General features: G+C 44.1%; 1 protein-coding gene across 1 annotated transcript in view; it reads right to left on the bottom strand.

The window, feature by feature from the left end:
• The window catches only part of TMEM132E (transmembrane protein 132E), a 1,213,499-nt gene that overhangs the window by 124,550 nt on the left and 1,072,890 nt on the right, over nt 1-16,059 (bottom strand). The window contains exon 5 of the mRNA XM_030185882.1: nt 12,628-12,771. Within this exon, the coding sequence (XP_030041742.1) occupies nt 12,628-12,771 (144 nt within the window). The remainder of the gene's footprint in view (nt 1-12,627; nt 12,772-16,059) is intronic.

Here is a 16,059-nt window from a genome sequence, read left to right as displayed (position 1 = left end):
GGGTGTCATTGGTTTCTCTTTCAGGTTTTCTGTGGCACTCTCCCTGCACTCAAAAGTGAGGAAAGGGTGGGTTGATGAGCTTCCTCTGTATTGGTCTCAGGATACAATTAAATACTTTGGTGTACAGATCCCAGTTAATTTGTCCCTGTTGCGTATTTGGCGGTTTTGGCAGAATTTACCTCTATAACATGCTCATTGTCCCTAGGTGGTTACACGTCTTTTAAAAGCTATCAGTATTCCTATCCTCTAAGGAAGGAAATTTTTAAAAAGAATGCTCGATACAGAGGCACATCAGATTTTTCTTTCACTCAGAATAGAGACTCATTTGTCCACAAAGGAACACTTTAGTTATCTCCTTTATGCTCCAAAACCCAATCTCTCCAGTGCAGTAGCAAACTATGAAATTTTTAAACCATTGTGCTCTGCCTAGAAATGGGTCTGTAAGCTACATCACTATTCATCTTTTCTCACACTGCTTTTGTCAATCTGGGGCAATAAGAGATTTTCTACCAGGATCCTCTACGAGAGCCCTAGAATTTGTTGGACAAAACTTTGCCGTGGTTTATCACATACTAGATGAGAACGTCAAACTACAAAGTTTTAGGACATTGATGAAAGAGTTCAAACTAGATCGGAGAGATTTGTATGCCTATTTGCAAATTCATCACTATTTGAAAGGGTTGGATGTGAACCTTCTGTGGGGAAAAATATAAGAAACATTCACTTTGCTCTGTGTTTAGATTCTCAACTTAAAGTGCCTCTATCATGTCATCACAAATCTTTACAGAGCATGCTACCAGATGTTATGATTCTCTGGCACAGATAGGGGGAGCAGAACTACAGTATGAGGTACAGGGGGCACACTTCAAATCATGAGTAGATAACGTACACACCTATACCGAAAGCATGCAGCTTTGGGAAACTCAATACTAATTTCTGATGTGATATTGTCAGGGGCATTTTTGAAAGAGAAGGGCGCCCATCTTCCGACACAAATCGGGAGATGGGCGTCCTTCTCTCAGGGTCGCCCAAATCGGCATAATCGAAAGCCGATTTGGGGCGTCCTCAACTGCAGTCCGTCGCGGGGACGACCAAAGTTCACGGAGGCGTAGCGAAGGCAGGACTGGGGCGTGCTTAAGAGATGTGCGCCCTTAGAGATGGTCGTCCCCGTTCGATTATGCCCTTCCACGTATCTCCCCTTATTATGCATTTAAAGTGGCTTTGAGACCTAATGGGAAATGTCCTAAATGTAACCATGATAAGGCAACTCTGAGATACGTGTTTTGGTCATGTCCTAATATTCAAATCTTTTGGAAATAAATGGTGGCAACGTCTCATGGCTATGGAAGTTTAAATTTACAGCTACCCCAGAACTGCTTTTTGACTGCTTTGCTGACCTGCTACCTTCCTGCAAGGGAGCAATGGGTATTCTAAAATTAGATTTAGCTTTATTATTTATAACTCACACTTATGCAGGACAGCGAAGAAAAATAACATACATAAAATCATATCAATAAAACAACCACAAAACATATTCAATATGCAACACAGCCAAACCATATGCTCCAGTGATAACACAGGTAACTGCAGTTACTTTTCAATATAATCCATGCTCCCTAGGCAGCAACTAATCTGTTTCAATCAGGGGCATAATAAACCGAACATTACAGGTGAACCATAAAATGAATCATAGTGATAAAAAGAAATGTATTCTAACTGATTGTTAACAGAGGAATCCATTATCCAATAATATTGATCCCAAATACTATTACTGATGATCGTTTCTATAGTGCTACTAGGTGTACGCAGACAATCCTCCTCCTACTACTACTACTACTATTTAGCATTTCTATAGCGCTACAAGGCATACGCAGCGCTGCACAAACATAGAAGAAAGACAGTCCCTGCTCAAAGAGCTATGTAATAAAAGTGAGCCAAGAATAGGACAATCAAGCTATTGTGACATCACTGATGAGGTTGGCTCTTATTGGTGGCCTGAGGCATTATGACATCACAATATCACCTCTGATTACAAGTAACTACTACTACTACTACTATTTAGCATTTCTATAGCGCTACAAGGCGTACGCAGCGCTGCACAAACATAGAAGAAAGACAGTCCCTGCTCAAAGAGCTTACAATCTAATAGACAAAAAATAAAGTAATCAAATCAATTATTGTGTACAGGAAGGAGGAGGGTAGGTGGAGGCGAGTGGTTACAAGTGGTTATGAGTCAAAAGCAATGTTAAAGAGGTGGGCTTTCAGTCTAGATTTAAAGGTGGCCAAGGATGGGGCAAGACGTAGGGGCTCAGGAAGTTTATTCCAGGCGTAGGGTGCAGCGAGACAGAAGGCGCAAAGTCTGGAGTTGGCAGTAGTGGAGAAGGGAACAGATAAGAAGGATTTATCCATGGAGCGGAGTGCACGGGAAGGGGTGTAGGGAAGGACGAGTGTGGAGAGATACTGGGGAGCAGCAGAGTGAGTACATTTATAGGTTAGTAGAAGAAGTTTGAACAGGATGCGAAAACGGATAGGGAGCCAGTGAAGCGACTTGAGGAGAGGGGTAGTATGAGTAAAGTGACCCTGGCGGAAGACGAGACGGGCAGCAGAGGGAACTTATAATTTAATCAGGACAAATAAAGGATAAGGGAATTACTAAAAAGGAATGATAAAACAGACATGGGTACTGTACAAGCGAATAGGGGTTAGGAGTTTTCAAAAAAAGGTGGGCTTTTAGCTTAGATTTGAAGATGGACAAGAGATAGGGCTTGACGTACTGGCTCAGGAAGTCTATTCCAGGCATATGGTGAAGCAAGATAAAAGGAATGGAGTCTGGAGTTGGCAGTGGAGAAGAAGGGTACAGATAAGAGAGATTCACCCAATGAACAGAGTTCCCGGGAAGCAGTGTAGGGAGAATTAAGAGTGGAGAGGTACTGAGGAGCTGCAGAGTGAATTCACTTGTAAGTCAATAAGAGGAGTTTGAACTGTATGTGGAAATGTATTATTTATTTAGATTTTGCTCACAGCTTTTTCAGTAGTAGCTCAAGGTGGGTTACATTTAGGTACATAATTTCTGTCTCTGGAGGGCTCACAATCAAAGTTTGTACCTGAGGCAATAGAAGGTTAAGTGACTTGCCCAAGATTACAAGAGAGCAGCAGTGGGATTTAAACTGGTTGTCTATGGATGTCAAGACTAGTGCTCTAACCGCTAGGCCACGCCTAGGGAGTAGATAAGGAGTCAACGAAGTGACTTGACGAGAGAGCTAATAAGAGCATAGCGACACTGGTGGAATATAAGTCATGCAGCAGAATTCTGAACAGATTGAAGGGGAGAGAGATGGCTTAGAGGGAGATCTGTGAGAAGCAAGTTGCAATAGTCTATGTGAGAGGTGATAAGAGTGTGGTAGTGTGCTCAGAAAGGAAAGGATGAATTCTGGTGATATTATACAGAAAGAAAAGACAGGTTTTAGCAGTCTGTTGGATATGTGCAGAGAAAGAGAGAGAGGAGTCAAAGATAATCCCAAGGTTACAAACTGATGAAACAGGGAGGATGAGAGTGTTATCCACAGAGACAGAGAATGGGGGAAGAGGAGAGGTGGGTTTAGGGGGGAAAGATAAGAAGCTCAGTCTTGGTCATGTTTAGTTTCAGATGGCGGTGAGACATCCAGGCAGCAATGTCAGACAGGTAGGCTGAAACTTGGGTCTGGATTCCTGCTGAAATGCCTAGTGTGGAGAGGTAGATCTGGGAGTTATCAGCATAAAGATGATACTGAAAACCATGGGATGAGATCAGAGCACCAAGGGAAGAAATATAGATGGAAAAAAGAAGAAGTCCCAAGAGAGAGCCCTGAGGTACACCAACTGATAGTGGGATAGAAGTGGAGGAGGATCCACCAGAGTATACACTAAAAGTATGATGGGAGAGATAAGACTGGGAAAAAACAGAGCCCTGAAATCCAAATGAGGACAGCGTAACAAGAAGTAGGCAGTGATCAACAGTGTCAAAAGCAGCAAATAGATTGAGTAGGATGAGGATAGAATAGAGACCTTTGGATCTGGCCAGGAACAGGTCATTGGAGACTTTAGCAAGGGCTGTTTCAGTTAAATGAAGACAGTGAAAGCCAGATTGATGTGGATCAAAAATAGCTTGAGCTGAAAGTCAAGACAACAGTGGTGAACAGCACGTTCCAGTATCTTGGATAGGAAAGGGAGGAGGAAGATGGGGTAATAGTTGGAAGGACAGGTTGGGTCCAATGAAGGTTTTTTGAGGAGCAGTGTAACTACAACATGTTTGAAGGCATCAGGAACAGTTGCAGTGGAAAGTGAAAGATTGAGGATATTACAGATAGGAGGGATGACAGTAGGATAGATGGATAGTGCTAAGTAGATGGGTGGGAATAGGATCAGAAGAACAGGTAGTCAGTTTAGCGGAGGAAAGAAAATGTGCAATTTCCTCTTCAGTGATTTCAGAAAAGGAAGAAAAGGAGGCAGAGTTGAGAGAATGGACTGAGAGGAGGAGAGGTGGAGGTGACTTGGTTGAGAATTCAAGGTTATTCTTGTGAACCTTATCATGAAAGAACTCAGCCAGAGTCTGGGGACAAAGTGAAGGGGGAGTTGGAGGTGAAGGCACTTTGAGGAGAGAGTTCAGTGTGACAAAGAGATGCCGAGGGTTTAAGCCAAGAGAGTTTGTCAACTGAATGTAGTAGTCCTGTTTGGCAAGTGAAAGAGCAGACTGGAAGGAGGTCAGCAAGAATTTGAACTGTATGAAGTCAGCATGGGCAAGGAATTTCAGCCAAAGGCGTTCGGCAGATCGGGTACAGGAATGTAGGTAGCGGATTCTAAAGGTTCAGCCAAGCTGGGGTTTGGTACACCTTACAGAACGAGGAATGGAAGGAGTGAGAGTATCCAGAGCAGAGGAGAGAATAGTATTATAGGAAGAGACAGCCTCATTGACAGACTTGGATAACATAGTGGTTGACTCTGTCCTCCAGTGTTTCAAACCTCTTAGCAACCACTATTCCAAATGATCACAATACTGTCAGTGAAGCAGTTGGGACTGAATGATCTCACCTTGCCAAAAGGGATGAGGTTTCAGTGCACATGGGAACCCTTTAGGAACTCTTTTCCTCACTTGGCTCATAGTAGGATCTTAAATATATAAAGTACTCCTGATGTTCGTTTGTGAGGCTAACCCTGGGTTGTTAACGAAGGACTAATGGGTTGGGGGAGGGGGAATTCTGTTAATAAGGAAAGCAATTCAGTTACAAGTGTTTATTTTTTCTCAAGTGTAACGACTGCCTTTAAAAGATATTATGATCAACAAAATTCAGAATATCTTTTGGATTGAATTGTGTTCAATGTAGTTTGTTTTGCTGATAGCTGTGTTATATCACAAGTGTTTTCCTCAATAAAAAGATGTTAAATTATACATGCACATAACAGGGTATTCAATATTTCTAGCATGTATCTTTGGGTTTTAAGGGAGCAATTGTTATAAACTCTGCAGGCACCAATTTTCAAAAAATAAAATGGATGCAAGTACTTTGATGAACATTTGAACCTCCTTTTCATGCGGGCGCTCTTCAATGTAAGCTACATGCATTAGCTTCGTCCCCTGACTTTTACACCGAGAATGCCTCATCTTATGAGGCTAAAAATGCATGTTAGGTTTACATTGTGAATAATTTTAGTTGTATTGAGGGACGTCCGTTTTCAGATTGCCAGTTATGTGGGTAAATAAATCAATATTTACTGGTGTAAATCCAGCCCAAGTGTGTGTAATTATCACAGCATTTCTCAATCTTTCTCCGTAGACCCATATGAGAACTGTACCAAAACCCCATGTCTTCTACTGTGAATATTAAATTGAAGCCAATATCCCTACGTGACACCACTCTAGAATGGAAGTTGTCATTTTTGCATAATTGTACGTCTGTCTCTTTTAGGTTCTGGGACTGACCCACATGAAAGCCTTTCTCACCAATGCTCTTGCTGGGTGAAGCGTACGGTGTAGATCCAGACTGTTATTCTTTCTGAATACTAAAACACTAACTGCTGAAGTGAGGAGCCCAGAGGATAAGCATAGAGGCAGTACTCACAGAGAAACTATTTAATGGAAAAAGCCACAGCGTATCAGAAGCTGAAATAACACTATGAGGAGTACAAAGGGCAATTAAAAGTAGCAAACCAGTTTCCTATTAACTTTAAATATGGAAGCAGATTTATAGCCTGAAAGGAGAAAAAAAATGAGCAAATACTGCAGATTGAATGACTGCGTAGTGGTCTATCTCGAATTTCTAATTACCCCAAAGCTGAGGTGCTTCACGCTGCTATAACTTGTTAGAAATTACTCACTCTGCCGTAGGCTGTCTAAACTGCTCTCTAAACAGAAGGGTGGCTGTAGCAGATAGCGGCAGCAGTCACATCAGGGAAAGAAAGAAGAGAAAAAAGCGAATGGTGGAATGGAACGAATGACAAAAGAAGAATTTTCAAAACTTTTTACCCAGAAAGATAGGGGCCCTTTTACTAGGCCACATAAGCGTCTACATGCGCCCAATGCACGCCAAAATGGAGTTCACCCGGCTTCCGCTTGGCTCTTGTGGTAATTTCATTTTTGGCGCAAATCTGATACGTGCATCCCCAAAACAATTTTTATTTTCAGACGCGCACCAAGTGGCATTTGATGCACGCAGGTTACCGTGTGAGACTTTACCGCTAGGTCAATGGCTGGCGGTAAGGTCTCAGACCCAAAATGGACGCATGGCAATTTTCATTTTGCCGCACATCCATTTTTGGCAAAAAAATATATTTTTACAGATGCTCTGAAAAATGATTCTGTGCGTGCCCAAAACATGCGTCTACACTACCGCAGGCCATTTTTCAGCGTGTCTTTGTAAAAGGGCCCTTTATTGACTTAACATTGTTCCCAATTTCCCAATAATGTGCTTAAAGGGTTCCTATATACGCAAAATAGCCCCTATTTTCATCCAAACATTACTCCAGAAGAACTGAGTATTGGGACAACTGTATAGCATATGCTATACTGTCCCAAAATATTGGTTGCAAGACCAGTAGAAGCCTTGGGACTGGCTGGCTAAATAGTACACCACTGGCTATCCGCAAGTATTCAGCGGGAGATAGCCAGTTAGCGGCTAACTGGCTATCCTGCTTATTTTCGAACGAGAAGGCCGGCCATCTCCTAAACCCGGCCAAATCAGTATAATCGAAAGCCGATTTTGGCAAGCTTCAACTGCTTTCCATCATAGGGCCGGCCAAAGTTAAAGGGGGTATTTTGGCAGGGTACGGAAGGCGGGACGGGGACGTGGTTACGAGATGGCCGGCTTCGACCGATAATGGAAAAAAGAAGGCCGGCTCTGATGAGCACTTGACTGGCTTCACTTGGTCCATTTATTTTTAGGACCAAGCCTCAAAAAAGTGCCCCAACTGACCAGATGACCACCAGAGGGAATCGGGGATCACTTCCCCTTACTCCTCCAGTGGTCACCAACCCCCTCCCACCCCCAAAAAAATTTTTTAAAAACATTTTTCTACCAGCTTCTATGCCAGTCTCAAATGTCATACCCAGCTCCATGACAGCAGTATGCAGGTCCCTGGAGCAGTTTTAGTGGGTGCTGCAGTGAACTAATGGTAGGCAGACCCAGGCCCACCCCCCCCCCCCCCCACCTGTTACACTTGTGGTGATAAATGGGAGCCCTCCAAAACCCACCCAAAACCCACTGTACCCACATGTAGGTGCCCCCCTTCATCCCTAAGGGCTATGGTAGTGTTGTACAGTTGTGGGTAGTGGGTTTGGGGGTTTTGGGGGGGCTCAGCACACAAGGTAAGGGAGCTATGTTCCTGGGAGCAATTTATGAAGTCCACTGCAGTGCCCCGTAGGGTGCCCAGTTGGTGTCCTGGCATGTCAGGGGGACCAGTGCAGAAACGACCAAGTCTAGGGACGACCATCTCTAAGAACGACCAAATTTCAGGATTTGGGCGTCCCTGACTGTATTATCGAAACGAAAGATAGATGTCCATCTTGTTTCGAAAATACAGGTTGCCCTGCCCCTGGATAGGGACGTTTTGCGAGGATGTCCAAATCGAAGCAGGAACGTCCCTTTCGATTATGCCGCTCCACATGTCTTTATGCTATTTAACAGAAATATAATGATGTCCTCACTTACACTGTGCAGTATTCAACAGAAGACAAAGGCTCTTTTACATAAGAGACAAAGAGGAGTTTCGGGTTCAACTTGAAACAACTTAAAGTGGGTTCCGTTTCCTTACTAACTCACCAATCCGGTCCAGGTCAGGTTATTCAGGTACATGGTATTTCAATACTTGATGTTCACTTTCTTCTAGATTTCATATGTCTCCTTTGGGTTCTCTGGTTTGTTTGTCTTTCTTGCCCTTGAGTTGTCTGGAGTCTCAGCATACATTTAGTAGCCCGGATAATTAATCTGTTCTTCGGGGAACAGCCAACGAACTCTTCTGAGATTCTCAGTTCATCAGAGATGCTCAGTAGCTCGCAACCAGCACATGACTGGCCAGAGCTCGTTTGATCTCACAGTAATGCAGTCTGACACATCTTTCAAGAACAACTCTTTGAGGAAACAAACGTTCAGATATCAAGGTATGTGGAGTTGTAAATTTAATGACTGAACAGATTAAGTCACATTTCTTTTCAGAAAGGAGTTTCAAGGACATTAATAAAGGTTATATTAAACAACTTGAAAGACAACGTTAGGCTTGCCATTAATTCGCCTAGATTTAGGATCTCAAGTTAGTGCTGAAAACCAGTGATGAGATCCTGACAGGGACTTTTTCACTAAAATGTGTTAAAAAATGGGCTTAATGCATTTAATATGGGACTTCCTCGCACACTAAGCCCATTTATAATGCGGCAGTAAAATAGGGTTTTTATTTTTGCAGATCCCTTGCTAGTTTGTCCATTAATGCACGAGACCTGAAAAAAATGAATGCAGGAGCCATTACGGCCTCCTATTTAGGAGGAGCTACGTGCTCTAATGTTAACCCAGCATTAACTAGTTAGCACATGCTTAGCCTAATGCACTAGCTGGGCAATGCTTCCATGCCCATTCTCCGCTCATGACATGACCCCCGTTAAAAATATTTTAAAAAATAAGTAATGTGCACATTAGTTTGTGCAAACAGGAACATTACTGTAAAACACTTTAATGCATTCTGCAGTAAGTCTTTTCTAGTTTCAAGTTTATTAAGAACTCGCTACCCTGCCTATCAGTAGTATCAGCTAGGCAGCTTACAGGCTATATATAAAAGGTAGGAAAGAAATAAAGCCGGGAAAAACAGGAGCGAGAGGGGGAAGGGGGAGAACTACAATATCATGATAGGAAAGCAGGGGAGGTAGTGACAGACACTAGAGAGGGCTTAGTGCACTTTAGTAAAAGGGTTTCTTAGTGGTCTAAGTTAGGGACTTGATCCTAGTCAGTTTTGTAAAGGGTCAACTTAGGTTTATAAACCATTTGAAAATCTTAAATATTTCCTATTATAGACAGCAGGAACTTCATAGAAACATAGAGATGTACAACGTGATGGAAGATAAGGGCCAAATAGCCCATCCAGTCTGCCCATCCTCGGTAACCACTAACTGTTCATTTCCTAAGGGATCCCACATGCCCGTTCCATGCTTTCTTAAATTCTGACACAGTCCTTAACTCCATGACCTCCACTGAGAGGCTATTCCACACATCCACCACCTTTTGGTGAAAGAGTATTTTCTTCGATTCCTCCTAAGTCTATTTCCTCTTAACTTCATCATATGCTCCCTCATTCCAGAGTTTTCCTTCATTTGAAAAAAAGCTCGCCTCCATTATATTTACGCCACTGAGGTATTTAAACGTCTCTATCATATCCCCTCTCTCCCACCATATACATGTTGATGTTCCTAAGCCTGTCCCTCTATGTTTTATGGCAGAGACCACTTACTAATTTCGTAGCCACTCTCTGGGCTGACTCCATCCTGTTTATATCTTTCCGTAGGTGTAGACTCCAGAACTGCACGTAGTAGTCTAAGCAGTGGCGTAGCCACAGGTGGGCCTGGGCCCACCCACTTAGGGCTGAGGCCCACCCAAAAGTAACACAAATTTAGTGGTAGCTGGTGGGGATCCCAAGCTCCGCCAGCTGAAGACTTCCTTCTGATGGTAAAGAAAATGCTGCTCTCCACGATACTGGCACCTACGCATGCTCAGTTTTCAGCACATGCCTGCTACAAACTGCCAAGGTGGAAAGAAACATTTTCCCACCAGATGAGATATTTTTTGGTGGTGATGGGAAGGGGGAAGAACACTTGGTGCCCACCCAGTTCTATCCTAGGCCCACCCAAAATCTATTGTCTGGCTACGCCCCTGACTCTAAGTGGGGCCTCACCAGACACTTATACAAGGGCACTATCACCTCTCTTTTCCTGCTGGTCATCGCTCTCCTTTTGCACCCAAGCATTCTTTCTGGCTTTGACCATAACCTTTTTCTACCTGTTTAGCCACCTTAAGGTCATCAGACACAATCACCCCCCAAGTCCCACTTTTCTTTCATACACAGAAGCATTTACCCACTATACTATACCATTCTCTTAGATTCTTGTACTCCAAGTGTATGACCCTGCATTTCTTAGCATTAAATCTTAGTTGCAAATTATCAGATTATTCTTCAAGCTTCGCTAGACCCTCTTCATACCATTCACATCCTCCAGGGTATCCACCCTATTACAGAATTTGGTATCATCCACAGAGATAAACCTTACCAGAGAGTCCTTCCGCAATATCATTCATAACGATGTTAAAAACAGCCGGCCTGAAGACCGAACCCTGCGATACACCACTGATAACAGCCCTTTCCCCAGAGCAAGCTCCATTTACCACTACCCTCTAACCCTTTCCACTTAACCAGTTTTTAACCCAGTCAGTCACTTTACTACTACTACTAACTAGCATTTCTAAAGCGCTACTAGGGTTACGCAGCGCTGTACAATCTAAACATAGAAGGACAGTCCCTGCTCAAAGAGCTTACAATCTAAAAGACAAGAGAACAATCTAAAGACAAGTGAACAATCTAGAGGACGAGTGAACAGTTAATCTGATAGGGTGGATAGATTGGGGCATTCTATATTTCTCGAGCGGTTAGGCGCCGAAGGCAGCATTGAAGAGGTGAGTTTTAAGCAGAGATTTGAAGATGGGTAGGGAGGGGGCATGGCGTATGGGTAAAGGAAGATTATTCCAGGCATAGGGTGAGGCAAGGCAGAATGAGCGGAGCCTGGAGTTGGCAGTGGTGGAGAAGAGTACTGAGAGAAGGGCTTTGTCCTGTGAGCGGAGGTTGCGGGCGGGAACATAGGGGGAGATGAGGGTGGAGAGGTAGTGAGGAGCCGCAGACTGACTGCATTTGTAGGTAAACAGGAAATGATCTGAAATGGACTATTTTCTGGCTGCCCATCTCTATCAACGGATCCCGTTGTCCTAACTAACTAACTAACATTTCTAAAGCGCCACTAGGGTTACGCAGCGCTGTACAATTTAAACATAGAAGGACAGTCCCTGCTCAAAGAGCTTACAATCTAAAAGACAAGAGAACAATCTAAAGACAAGTGAACAATCTAAAGACAAGTGTACAATCTAGAGGACGAGTGAACAGTTAATCTGATAGGGTGGATAGATTGGGGTATTCTATATATCTCGAGCGGTTAGGCGCCGAAGGCAGCATTTAAGAGGTGAGTTTTAAGCAGAGATTTGAAGATGGGTAGGGAGGGGGCATGGCGTATGGGTAAAGGAAGATTGTTCCAGGCATAGGGTGAGGCAAGGCAGAATGAGCGGAGCCTGGAGTTGGCAGTGGTGGAGAAGGGTACTGAGAGAAGGGCTTTGTCCTGTGAGCGGAGGTTACGGGCGGGAACATAGGGGGAGATGAGGGTGGAGAGGTAGTTAGGAGCCGCATACTTTAGGTCCCATACTGAGGGCACTCAGTTTATTTGTCAGTCACCTGTGCGGGACCATGTCAAACGCTTTGCTAAAATCCAAGTACACCACATCTAGCGCCCCTCCCACGTCCAACTGTTTGGTCACCCAGTCAAAGAAATCAAATTTGTCTGACATGACCTGCCTCTAGTAAAGCCATGCTGCCTCAGGTCCTGCAGTCCATTCGATTCAAGAAACCTCACAATCCTCCGCTTTAGAAGCGTTTTCATTAGTTTACTCACCACCAAGATCAGAGTAAACTGATGGAAATGCTTCTAAAGCAGAGGATCGTGAGGTTTCTCGAATCGAATGGACTGCAGGACCCGTGGCAGCAGGGCTTCACTAGAGGTAAGTTGTGTCAGACAGACTGAAATAGGAGCCAGATGTCTTATTATGCAGCACTAAACAGTAATTGAATCTACGTAATCTCTAACAACTGTTAAATGTAAGCCACATTGAACCAAAACTTGTTTTTGGACAATTGTGGGATACAAGTACGAATAAGTAAATAAATAAACAGTCAATGGGCTAAATGTTCTCGCCTTCAAAAAGCAAGAGAACAAGGGATTGCTACAAGTGTGCTGTTGGCTTAAATTACCTGCAAGCAATACCGAGATTTGGGACTGCTCCTCAGTCTTTGCACTCTTACCTTAATGATATCCTCATTGTTGGATTTACACTCAACGAAGGATGATACGTCTGTGACAGCTCCGTTCATCTCAATGGCAATCACCTTCACTGGAACAGCCACTGTTCGCCCCGTCAGGATGGCTGTGTTAATAATCTCTGTGTCCTGAAATGGAAGGAAAGGACAATGAGTGTGGAGGCTCAGTCACATATTCCAGCTGTACCTCTCAGCCTAAACAGTATGGACGTGATTATCGATATTTACAATGTGACTACAGTCAGATTTTGAGTGTTGCTAAGTTGAAATCCAGCTCCTCTACACAGGTGCATGATACTGAAATGTAGCACTGTACTTGAGAGATGAAATATTTTACCAAAGAATTAATGGGGTTGATATTCAAAGTAACATAACAGCTAGAAATGGCTCCTGGCTGGTTAAATCAGTTGTTTGGGGCTATCCACTGATATTCAGCGGGTCTTAACTCAAAGCTGGCTATTTTGTGAGCGGTGCATGGACGGAATCAGTTTTATGGTTAAGTGTTGATATTCAGCTCTTAACTACATGAAAGTCAGTCTTATCTTTATGCAGTGTTGCTTATGTGTTTAAGTGTTGAATATCGCACTTAACCGCAAAAGAGATAGCCGGCCACATAAACCCAAATTTTCAATGCCAATGTCCACACATGACCCGGCATTGAATATCCAGGAATAACACCAGTAGTGGGTAAAAAAACGCTGACTGCCAGCGGCTGAATATGCGGGACAGTGAATGTCAGGAGCTTCCTGTCCACTCCCCAGTAACACTGCCCTCATCACTGGGGCCTCACAGGAAGCATCACATCGTACAGGCAGATCTGAGAGACCAGAAACATTGTCCGAACTGGCTCCAAAGTCACAATAAACGTTTTTTTTTTTTTTTATGATGCCTTTCCAATAACAAGGCTGGCAGACAGGAGCAGAAGATGGACCGTGGAGCACTGACAGTTTAAGATGAGAACAGGGTAAGCCTTGGACAGCAATCAAAGAAGTTACTCCCATGATATCTGACTTTGTATTTAAGATGTGGTGTATTACATAGTAGCATAATAAATGATGGCAGATAAAGATCGGCACAGTCCATCCTGTCTGCCCAGCAAGGTAGCCAGAGCTGCAGCCACCACTCTGTGCAGGTTATACTCCTTCACAATTAAACAGGGCAGTCGGCAATTCGCCACCATGCCAACCACACACTCATGATCAGTTCATGACTAAACCAACAATGAATGTGATATTAAATACTTGATCATGGTCTCTCTTTGGCATTTCTGGGACATAGACCGTAGAAGTTCACCCGGCCCTGTCCTTATGTTCCAACTACAGGAAATGCCGTCAAAACCCACTGAAGCCTATCTGTCTTGCCTTTGCAGGACACAGACCGTAAAATCTGCCCAGCACTGTCCTCCCCTTCCACCTACTGGAATTGCTGTCAAAGCCCTCTCCAGCCCATCCTAAACCAGACTGCCATATACAGGATACAGACTATACAAGTCTGCCTGGCACTGGCCTTAGTTCTTCACGGTATCTCTAGCCAGTCACTGCTCAGCTACACTGCACATACCACCATAACTGTAAGTAATATATATTTATTCATCAAACATGCTTATTATATTTACCAAAAGGTTATGAAACATCCATAATTATTATTAAAACTACGACATTAAGAAGAAAGTACAATATGGAGGTCATTTTAGAAGCATAAAGATGTGTGAAAAGTGGCATTTATTATTATTATTACATTTGTACCCCGCGCTTTCCCACAAATAGCAGGTTCAATGCGGCTTACATAGTAAATAGAATTACATAGAGGGGCATAATTGAACGAAAACGTCTATCTCAATGGGTATTTATCTCCAAGAACGGGTCCGTGAAGGGGCGGACCGAACCGTATTTTGGGAAAAAATAGACGTCCATGTTTTATTCGACAATTTGTGAGCTGGGCGTTTTTGTTTTTCAGCGATAATGGAAAATGAAAGCGCCCAGCTCAAAAACAAATAAATCCAAGGCATTTGTTCGTGGGAGGGGCCAGGAGTCATAGTGCACTGGTCCCCCTCACATGCCAGGACACCAACCGGGCACCCTAGGGGGCACTTTTACAAAAAAAAAAAAAAAAGAAGGTAAAAGAGCTCCCAGGTGCATAGCACCCTTCCCTTGTGTGTTGAGCCCCCCAAATCCCCCTCAAAACCCACCGCCCACAAGTCTACACCATTACTATAGCCCTAAGGGGTGAAGGGGGGCACCTACATGTGGGTACAGTGGGTTTGGGGGGCGGTGTGGAGGGCTCCCATTTACCAGCACAAGTGTAACAGGTGGGGGGGGGGATGGGCCTGGGTCTACCTGCCTGACGTCCACTGCACCCCCTAATAACTGCTCCAGAGACCTGCATACTGCTGCCAGGGAGGTGGGTATGACATTTGAGGGTGAACATAAAAAGTTGTGAAACGGCATATTTTTGTGGTGGGAGGGGGTTTGTGACCACTGGGGGAGTCAAGGGAGGTCATCCCCGACTCCCTCCAGTGGTCATCTGGTCATTTAGGGCACTTTTTGGGGCCCTATTCGTGGAAAAACAGGGTCCAAGAAAAGTGCCCTAAATTCTCGCTAAAAACGCATATTTTTTTTCCATTATCGGCGAAAGGCGCCTATCTCTGATCGGCCGATAACCACGCCCCAGTTCCGGCTTCACCACGCCTTTGACACGCCCCCATCAACTTTGTCCGCATCCGCGACGGAGTGCAGTTGAAAACGTCCAAATTCGGCTTTCGATTATACCGCTTTATTCGTTTTTGTGAGATAAACGTCTATCTCCCAATTTGGGTCGCAATATAGGCGTTTTTCTTTTTCAATTATAAGCTGGATAGTCTTGCAGGAGGATATAACAAGTTGAGTAAAACATAGTAATAGTAGGGTTATGAAGGTATGTGGATTGAACATGGAGAGGTAAACGAAGATAGGATGAGGAAAAGGAAAAGAGGTTGGGAGGGGTAAGGAGTAAGAAGGGGGCGTGTCAGCACCGTACCGATGGCGGGACTGGGCCATGATTTAGAGATGGGCGTCCTCGGCCGATAATGGAAAAAAGAAGGGTGTCCCTGACGAGCATTTGGCCGACTTTACTTGGTCCGTTTTGTTTTCACGACCAAGTCTCGAAAAGGTGCCCAAACTGACCAGATGACCACCAGAGGGAATCAGGGATGACCTCCCCTTACTCCCCCAGTGGTCACCAACCCCCTCCCACCCAAAAAAAAAATGTAAAAACATTTTTTTCCAGCCTCTGTGCCAGCCTCAAATGTCATACCCAGCTCCATCACAGCAGTATGCAGGTCCGTGGAGCAGTTTTTAGGGGTGCAGTGTGTGCTTAATGCCGCCATCTGTACAAGGCAAGTTCGGAGAGGCACACGGGGGGGGGGGAGGGGGATGAGAT

Source organism: Microcaecilia unicolor, chromosome 13 (assembly GCF_901765095.1).
Source record: "Microcaecilia unicolor chromosome 13, aMicUni1.1, whole genome shotgun sequence".
Lineage (NCBI taxonomy): Eukaryota > Metazoa > Chordata > Amphibia > Gymnophiona > Siphonopidae > Microcaecilia > Microcaecilia unicolor.
Note: the sequence above shows the minus strand (reverse complement) of the source record. Positions and strands in the feature narration are given on the sequence as shown.